Genomic DNA, 10551 nt, shown 5'->3' with positions numbered 1-10551 from the left:
AATTAACTAGTATAAACCAGTAAACAAGAGTTCAATTTTTATGTTTTAATCTATTTAAAACGACTAAATAATGTGTTGATTACCTATACCTTTGGGTTTAATGGCCTTAAAAACAAAACTTAATATAACATTAAAGTTAATATAACATTCCAGTTGTGAACAGCAGTACAGGATGCATAATATATGAAGAAAAAGGCCCAATAATCTAAAGATTAGCAAAATGTAAACTGATAAAATGTCAATTTACCTTCAGCATAGGCTGTCCAGGAGGAGGCTGATACAAAAAATCTTATACCAAGCACTACAGCGGTCTTACACAGCATCTATGGCTAAGTAATGTGACGGCCCATCTGCTTTCCATTTGCTATGAATGTTATTATTTTCACATTTGCAAAGCTGCTGAATGATGGCAGCACCGACCTGTGATTTGATGCATTAGTATTGTTCGATCATTATAGAACATCACTTACAGTGTTCTTCAGTTAATGTGCTATTGTGGGAGACCCCGTAATGTAATGTTATTGTTTTATTCTGGTATCTTCTTTCTTTTTTTTGTTGCATAGATTAAGAGCTAGTACTGCCTCATTGTTTGTTTTTCATTTAATTGACACGGAAACATCAGTGACATTTTATCACTGCTTTTGTCAAATAATTGTAAAGTACAGGGACAGCTGCATGTTTCATATTAACTCTGATTACTGTGAATCAAGAACATGCTCAGTGAGATTTTATGTCAATGTGGAAACACTTTTGGATAAAATCTGTCTTAGTTCTGTCCCATCTCATTATGTGTTTCTATTATGGCAAATGTCCACTAAAAAAAACACAAATTTGAACTCCTGTGCTGAGGTCAAAAATGATTTGAATACCAGATGAACAAAATGAAAATATCCATCTAAACCAAACAGTCTGAATTGTGAAAAAAAATAGCCCCACTCATGTTTCAGTTCATGTAATACAATCCTTATGACAATATGACAGTTCCACAGTATGATAGGGAAATACCCCAGCAGTATTAGATTTAACAATGCTTTCATTGAATCCCACTCCATCTGCTTATTACTGGACTGGGGAGAAAGTCTGTCAAGGACAGCTTACATAACATGGAGCTGCACAAAACAAACACACATACTGTTTATCCATGTATTATATGCTAAGGAAAAACTGTATTTTAACTTGTTATTGATTCATCCGGTCTCAGCATCAAACTGTCGTAACTGGGGAAATAGCTAGATATGTTACAACAATATTTAGTTATAGCAAAAAATGCACCAAACTGCAGCTGAGTCATTTAGATTACACATGCTTTATTGCTATTCCAATCAACAGATTATATAATAGCAGCCACCTGAATTACTGCACAGTGTATCATCAGAAGCATTACAGTTATATTACACTAAACCAAACTGTTGTAGCTGGAGGAACAGCTTGTGATCTTGTGATGCAGGTGAGCTGCTGGTTTGCATGGCATGGCAAGAGCAGCACTGTAACACACAAGTCATCTTACCCTGACCCTGCATCACGGTTCACGGCTCCTGTTCCCGCTGATTTTCCGGCTCAGATGGGTGTCACAATGCCATGAGCAGAATCCGCCGGCACTCTCAGTGGCTTTCCACTTGCCAACTCATTGGAATTCCAGCTAAAGTCAGAGGACAGCATGTAGCACACAGTTGAAACAGGTAAATGAATGCCCGAAGCAAAAATCATTTATAAAAGGGATCTGGATCTATTTCATATGCCAGTAACTGAGTGGACCCTGTGACACTGTCAAAGCATTGTCAAAACATGTAATTTCAACCTTTTTAATGAGCTCTGCAAGAGCAACAGAAAGTTAAAACAACTTAACAAAAAGATATATCTGAATGTCAAGTCAAGTCAATTTTATTTATATAGCCCAATATCACAAATCACAAATTTGCCTCAACGGGCGTTACGGACAAATCCTATGCTCCCTCTGTCCTTAGACCCTCGATTTAGATAAGGAAAACACCCTTTTTAACAGGGAAGAAAAAAAGAAGAAACCTCAGGAAGAGCAGCAGAGGAGGGATCCCTCTCCCAGGACGGACAGACATGCAATAGATGTCGTGTGTACAGAATACACCAGCATAGTAAAATTACAGTGTGGACACTCATGATGACAAAGTTATAAATAGATTGTAAACATATATGAAGAATGGATCTGGGGGGACGTTGCCAAACAGATAGAACCTGAGCCACACGACCTCCTCTCCACCATGCAGACCTGGAAAGAGGACAGACTGCACGGACTCACAAAAGCACATGCATGTGTATGTATGCACGTGGCGATATATGTATGTGAATGTATATGTGCATATGTGACCACCTGTATATTATGAGTACAGACCTTTTTCACAGCAGGGATTTTGACTTGTCATAGCAGGAAAACAAATTTCGTTATCAATGGCTCTGTTCCATTAAGTGTCCCAGTAAGCCATGACAGTGACCCAGCTTGCACAATACCAGGACCCTGGAACTAGCTCACCTGAATGGAATGCAGTCAGTTGTAATATTATCAATTACACCTGAGTAATTGATAATATTACAATATTACCTTGGAACTAATGAGACTTTTAAATATTGGTGGCTCAATGTGTCCATGTTGTCTGATTCTCTGATATGGGAGAGGATAAGTCAAGAACTGAAGAGTTATTTTGATTCTAACAATAATTGACCTAAAAAACAGCAGAATCTAGAAAATGTGATTAAAATACTAGAAAGAAAACATAAACAGTACAGAGATGAGGAAGACCTAAAAAAAAGTAGATGAGCTGTTGACATATAAAGCAGAAGGGGCCCTTAGATTTACTGGAGCAGAGCATAGCAGAGATCATTAGATCAAACCCTCAGTTACAGGGAAGAGATGACCAAGAGGGTATTACACACACGATTTCGTTATTCGCAGATGACATTTCACTCTACATCATAAACCCCTTAGACTCAATCCCCTTCATATTGAGTGGTTTAGGAAAATATGGAGAGGTGTTGGGCTATAAGATAAATCAGAAATTGTCCACCTCATTTAAACAGTATGGCACCCTTATATTGGGCTAAAGAGAGATTTAGGAATCAATTTGAATGCATGTGCTACCCAGATTTCTTTTCGGTCTTTGCCCATATCAGTACCTGCTACTACCTTCAAGATGTTAGATGAGATAAACTTTTATTGAGATATATCTGGTAGAAGAAAAGACCCAGAGTTAGGCTCAAAACACTCCTTTTACCAAAACACAATGGAGGTCTTGGCTTGCCAAATCTTGCCAAAACTACTATCAGGCAGCCCAACTATGGATATTGGTCCATTTGATTAAAAATGACTTGGATACAGGATGGGTACAATAATATTCCTGGATAAACCACATTGGGGGAAAAAAGAGGATTAGAAACAATTGGATACAAAATACACTGAATGTGTGGGAAAATGTAAGGAAAAAGGGGAGAAGGCCAAGTTCTATATCAAGGGCAATACCAATATGCCAGATTTTCAGCCATCCTTGTGTGATGGTGGCTTTAAAAGGTGGGCTGACTTGGGCCTGGTTACCATTAATCAATTAATGGAAGGAGATCGTTTGAAATCTTTTGCACAGCTACAGCAATGTTTTGGTATGCCTTCGAAAGACCTGTTTAGACACTTTATAGCATTATGTAATGACTCACAGCAATTAGGAGACCTCCAACAGGCGTGGAAAGGTACTTTATTAAACATGATAGAAAATAATTTTATGGAAAGAAAGTATATATCCAATATTTATGAACATTGGGAATGGGATACTAATGTGATAATAGAGGCTGAAGAATGAGAGGAAAGTCACATAAGTAGCCATAAGATCACAAATAGTCCTATGTGGAGGAAGTGTGGCTGTAAAGTTAAGGTTAGGTTTTTTAGGACCCCTCAGGTGGTGTCCGGGTTTGTTGGAGGGTCCTCACCGTTATGCTGGAGAGGCTGTGGAATGATTGGCGATCATACACATATTATTTGGGATTGTCCAAAACTGCAGAAGTTTTGGGAGAATATTAAAAGTGAGATAACAGTCATTTTAGATGTTGATTTACCTTTGAATCCACTGTGTTATATGTTTGGATGTATACCGAGAGGTATACTCTAATCTGTATATTTTAAGGGTATTATTGTTAATTGCAAGGAAAATGATAACTGTTTCTTGGTTGCAGACTGAGACAGGTGTACATAATGGAAGAAATGAAAAAGGATATTTTTGTGCAGAGATGGACGCCTGTCCAAAACGTTGGATGAGCTTGTCCTCAAGGAATGTCCAAGATTGTATGTGATCAATGTATTATTTTGAGACTAACTAAAACAAGTTCAAAAAGAAGAAGAAAAGAATGCATGGTTGACTGTTATGGTACAACTCCAGTTTTTGTCTTTTAACCTTAGACTGAAAGAGATGTTCATGTTCAAAGTTATAATTTATCAGTCCAATAATGTGGAAAAAACATTATAAATCAGTTTTAGAATATTTTCCCTTTAAACTGGTGCTCCCAGTTATTTGGGAATGTGTTGAAAGTAACAAATTACACAACTACCTCAAGGCTCAAAGTATGATGTCTTCCTCAACCTTCCTTGTCTCTTACAAGTCTGATAATGATAAAATTGAACTATGGGATCCCTGCAAACGTGTTTTATTAGGATAAATGTTGAAAACCGGTGCAAGTATGGTACCAAAATGAAAGCTGAGACACCTGGAGGCTCATTTGCGCCATTCACGTTGTTACCTGAGGAAGAAGCAACACTCTGAAGGCGAAATGGAAACTTTCAAGCATGATGGTTCAGTCATAACAAAATCAACTCACCTAAGAAATTTCCTTTGGCCTTGAGAGAGGATTGAACCTTTTCCATCAATATGATGAAGGATTGTTTTAGGCTGCACTTCTATTCTGATTGCTCACACACGTTTTCTTTTTCCTCAGCTGAGAAAGCTGCCATCATCACGCACCTGCTCCAGATGTTCCTGATCTTCCACTTTAATATTGCTCTTTGCAAGACAAATAAAGCCATGGGTTTAAGCCCTGCGACATCCACTGACCTACCGATGTGCCCTTGAGCAAGGCACTACACCCACTACACCTGCACAGTTGCTCGGGTTACGACTGACAGCAAAATGTCTTTTCTGCACATGCAACTAAACGCGCTGGAACTTCCAGACTTGACTTTTGACTTTGTGGCGTTAAATAACTGAAGCTGTAACTGGTAGAAAGGCCACATTTCACTATGAGCAGCACCAGTAGGTTGCGGCTCCCCCGAAGAACAACGTGAGACAGGCTGGCTGCGTGTGGGCACCTGTTTGCTGCTTGCAGACTTTCACCATGAGGGAGCAGCGCTAAGTGGATGTGACTGCTCTGATTGCGCTCCATGGGAAAGCGAGAAGAAATAGCCTACCTCAGATCATCAACGCGTCATATAATGTTTCAGCGGACGCCCCTCCCCCTGTCTCGTTTTTTCCCCTCACTCAACCTCTCCTTTGACTCACAGAGGCGGCTCACCACTGGCGCACGGACCGTGGACGATACGGGCAGAAGATGGCTGACTTAGCCGGGCACCGCAAGCCCTCGGCGGCATCATCAGCGTCACACGGGCCGCTGAAAAGCTGCAAGACATCCGCCGTCTGGCGACTGTAAACAGCTGCCGCTGCCTCTCTCACCCCCTCCTCTCCCCTCCTCACCGCAAATATTGACAGAAGTATCAAAGAGAAAACATGGCAGAGATGGAAAAAGAGGGCAGACCTCCGGAAAATAAAAGAAGCCGAAAACCAGCTCACCCGGTGAAAAGGGAAATAAATGAAGAGATGAAGGTAAAAAAAGCGGTCTGTGCCCACTTGCATGTGATTACGCGTGGAAACAGAGTGGTTGTGAGGAGCATGCATGTTTGTTCAAGCACTAACCAGGCGGTGAAAATATACGATACACTGAAGTGCAATTAGCTGCATGATAGTCAAACTTTGATTTATGATTTTTTTTTAACCCAAGTTCTATTGTCTTATATCCACGCCGAATGCCAGCCTAAGCAGCGCACCCTGCCAATATACCGCCTTGCACAATGGATGCGGCACTCATTCACTGCCACTGTTCTACTAGTAAGTTTGGAATCAGTCAAGAATACGGCGTACGCTGTCGCTTCATGTCACAATTTCGCCGTTTGTGTGCCCTGCCTGCCCAGAGTTAATGGAAAATCCAGTGCGTCAGTGAAGGCGTCAACAGTGCCTCTACTATTACTATTAATACTGTTACACTACGACGCAGCGGAGAGCAGCCAATGTGCATAATTGGTATAAATCAATGGGGGAACACTCGCCTATCCACGAAGCTTTTGCGGGTATGTCGACTGCGTGGGTTTGCCTCTGAGTCGAGTTGTGTGTTTGTGTTTGTGTGTGTGTGTGCGTGTGTGTGTGTGTGTTGCCCGGCTGCCCAGAGGCGTGTGATCCAGATGTGCGTCTGTGAGCTTTACGCACTCGACAAGAGCACATTGTCTCCCGTGTTCGGCCTGCACGATTCCACCCCAATATTCACCCACACGTTGTTTCTATTCGTGTTTTTTTATTTTATTTTTTTTTGTTGCTCGGTGCACATTGTGATATTTGAGCCCTGAGCTCCCTGCGGTTCATTGTGGAGAAAGAAAGTGTTCCTGGCATTTGTGTGTGAGGCAGGCTGTGTGTCCGCTTTGTCTTCGTCTTTTCATTGTTTATACACATTTGGCTGGTGACACACATGCACTCAGTGTTTTTGCTTTCATGTGTGGATATGCAGGTGATCACATCGAGAATAATTGTGAAAAAATTGGGATTTTGGGGCTGTCAGAGGAGGTTGCTGGCTTTGAGCGAGTCCTGAAACAACCCTGGAATAATTTAGACCTATCCAAAATACCAGCCGCGGTTATATGTCTTCTCTGTTACTGTAAAAAAAAGATGATGTTCATTTTATTGATGACAATTTTGAAGCTTTGCTGGTGAGCTCAGCTGCCAAAGATGCATTTATTATTATCATATAGCAATAAGGAACAGGTAGTAAACTACAATAATATTGCATGATAATGTTGCCTATTGAAATCTGTTTTTAGCAGTGCAATCTACAGTACTATATTTTAGGTATTTTCCTTGTGTGTTCCACTTAGTTGCAGCTTGAACAGATGCATACCTTTTCAGAGCTGTTCTTGCTTGTTACCTAAAAATTGCATTGGAGGTCCAGAGAAAGGGGATTTCTTTCAGTAACAGAATTTTGTGTTAAACTGCACCTTTCTCTTGATAAAATTAAAAGAAAATTAATTAAATTTGTCATGCTCTTCAGTTTATGAAGAGATACAGTTAACCCATCCGCCTGCTGTCTGGTCCTGATGACAGAAGGGAGGGATGCATGGTGGTGGTGGTGGTGGGGGTGTCAGGCAGGGTCTCTCCATGGCGAAATGTCCTTATTTCTTATCAGGGGAGCACTTGAGGTAGTCTCAGTGGAGCATTTAGAATGGAAGAAATTTTTATGAGCATCATTTAGGCACACTGAAGTGTTGCCTTGCCACATTTGAGCACAAGTCCAGGTTTTATTTCGTCATTTTTATCATTACAGCAGAGAGCAAATATGACCATAAATCTATTCGGACTCACTGTGAAAAAAAAATCGAATCAAACGTCTCCTCTTCTAATTTATCAGAGTGACCAAGTAATTATATGATGTCAGTCATCAGTCAGAAGTGATGTTTTATTTGCAGGTCTGTAAGTTTTGCTGTTAGATATGATAGATGCTGTGACATGGGTCATCATTCAGGCTTCAGTGAATTGACACCTCTCACAATATGTTTCGAAGAGCAGACATGTCAGTTAAACATCTCATCTGATGAAAGCAGCTTAATTTGTCATTTGATTTGTAAGTGCAGTATAGTAACTGTAATCAGTCAGATTGTGGAAGGTGTAACCCGACCAAATAAAAATGTCAGTAGCTTGTGAATTTTTAGATATATCAATATAAAATACAACAGATCTAATGTTGTGTTGTTGGTGCGTAGGGGAAAACACCACTCTCCCATGACAACTCCAGTTTTTCCATCAATACCAGGGGAAGCTACTGAATGGAGCAGCAGATGTGGTTAAGGTGTCAAAACACTTTCAAAGGCTAAACAAGTTCGATTGTAGCTCATTACGCAACCTTGAATTTCATCTCCTATTGCACACACACACACACACACACACGCACACACATTCACACACATAAGCGGCTGTCTACAAATTTAATTTAGGTAAGGAACTAGAAAATAGCAGCTGCCTCTCTTTCAAGACCTTCGTTGTTATTGTGACATTATGGGAGCTAATAAGTGGAATCATATTAAAAAGATATGGATGTATTTGATATGATATAACATGAGGTTATGGCATGGTTAGGAGAGTATTACACCTGGATACAAATCAAACTGTAAACCCACACCCAGCATTACGACCTACAACATTGTAATTAATTAACAGTATGCCATGGTTGCATGATAACAGCCTCCCTCAGAACAGCCAGTAAGGGAAGTCTAATGTATTGTCGAAAACTCTCAGATTCTTCTATTCCAAGTGTTCAGAACAAAAAGACCCAGTTTGTTCCCTTTTCTCATCTTCAATAGTTCAGACCAAAGCCGGAGGAAAACACACACACAGACACACAATGCGCCCTTGTGAGGGATCATACTCCTCTGAAAAACCAAACAGTCTGACAGTGTTTCCTTCATCTGGCTGCTTAATGTGTGCCATGGTAAAATAAGCCCTGGTGAGTAATCAAGGAGAAGGAGGAGCGGGCATGGAGGGGATATGAGAGGCTGGAGAGTGGGGTAAGAAACAGTGGAGAAAGGAATGTATACAGCGCTGGGCTGGCTAAGCTGTAAAAACTGTAACCTGAGTGTTTCTGCTGGATCAGATATCAAGGAAAGTAGAGGGAAATGAAAGCAGAGAAGAGGGAGAGGCAGAGGAGGAGAGAGGGAGCAGGGGAGTGGAAAAGTGGAGAAGGAGGAGGAGGCAAAGGGAAACTTGGCGTGTGGATTCGGGAATGTTATCACGGTGTACAGTGACCTGCTCTGGTTTCTACCCGCAAGCTATCCAATTCCCACCACCATCATTATCACAAGCCCTACTGGCCATAACTGGGTCTTACTGGAGGGAAACAAGGAGGAAGACTGTGCAGAAGCAGGATTTAAAATTTTAGCATTATCAGCTGCTGAATATATGGCAGAAAAGTGCCAGCTTGTGAATCGTATCTGTACTGAAAGTATCATGAAGAGTAATTATCCTGCAAAGGCTCTGTAAAACCACCATCTTGAAACTATATTTCTGGCCGATGTTAAAGAGGACAAAGTGGGTATTTTCCTGCTGATGGTTTTCTTCTCCTTGACATTGTAGATAAATACACCAAAATATCATCAGCATATCGGAGGTCTAACCCATAGTGCAAAGGCATCAGTAGAGACAGGGCGGTTTAAAAGCTGATGCCTTTAATTGTACACAATAATGATAATAGATTATACACTGTATGTACATTGAGATGCCCATTTATAAGGTACACCAAACTAGAGCAATCCAGTAGTGACATATGGGGATGGCTGAAATGTTAGAAAAACCTTTCAACATATTATGATGCAATTCAACAGCACCAGCGTTCAAAGTGAGCATGAAGGTGACTCACAACCTCTCTGACATAGTGTCAACTAAATATGGTGAGTGTGCTATTTCTTCTGTCAAAAGTTACAAAATCTCACTTTGAAAACAGCATTTAAAAATGTCTTAGGCCATTTCTTGACTTTTTGCAATGACTGACCCATTGATTAGCAAGCAATCAATTCCTGCTGTCATTATTTTTTATACAGTCAATTAGCTTCCATTGCTCCTGCTTTGTTTACAAAACTAGGTCCCTAAAGGCTGCAATATTTTTTACACCCCACAGTACCAGTGGATGAACAATTATGTGGTCTCATTGATATCTAAAGGGTTTATCCCCTTGGGGAAAAGGATGTGTTCAGTAAATTTCAGAGAATGATATTTTAGTCTGATGGTGGCACTAGAGGAAAGCTCATAGAGTGTCTAAAATGGAAAGGGTTTGTCCTCTTGGCAGCATGAATGAGCAATGTAAACTTCATGGCAATCTGTCTATTAGATGTGCATATTTACTGTGTACAAGTGGACATATTGATCTGATGATGGTTCTATAGAAAAAAGTTGTGGAACGCACCAAAACATTTAGATTTATATCCATCCTCTGGGGACCATGAATATCCACAACAAATCTTATGGCGCTCCTGCTTTTTTTTTTCTGAGATACCCCATTAGCAACATTTTGACAGAGGGAAAATTTTGACTTGGTGGCAGTTGGGGGTCAACAACATAATTAGGGATCATTCTCTGGGGAACATGATTACTAAATCCAAATGTTATGGAAATCTGTCCAGCAGTTGTTAAGATATTGTTCTCAGGGCCAGAGTCTTGCACAGACAGATGGACGGACCAATAGAAGTCATCATCCCAGGGCCATGCATTTAACAAATGTTGCCTTTTTTTGAATTTTTCT

At 40.5% G+C, this 10551-nt stretch overlaps 1 protein-coding gene across 1 annotated transcript in view; it reads left to right on the top strand.

Annotated features, from left to right (window-relative positions):
* The first annotated feature begins 4889 nt into the window (after positions 1-4889).
* The window catches only part of sobpa (sine oculis binding protein homolog (Drosophila) a), a 40778-nt gene continuing 35116 nt past the window's right edge, over positions 4890-10551 (top strand). The window contains 1 exon segment of the mRNA XM_044166908.1: positions 4890-5825. Within this exon segment, the coding sequence (XP_044022843.1) occupies positions 5730-5825 (96 nt within the window). The 5' untranslated portion in view covers positions 4890-5729.

Source organism: Siniperca chuatsi, linkage group LG15, assembly GCF_020085105.1.
Source record: "Siniperca chuatsi isolate FFG_IHB_CAS linkage group LG15, ASM2008510v1, whole genome shotgun sequence".
NCBI lineage: Eukaryota > Metazoa > Chordata > Actinopteri > Centrarchiformes > Sinipercidae > Siniperca > Siniperca chuatsi.
The sequence above is the reverse complement of the archived record's forward strand: the minus strand, read 5'-3'. Positions and strand labels throughout refer to the sequence as shown.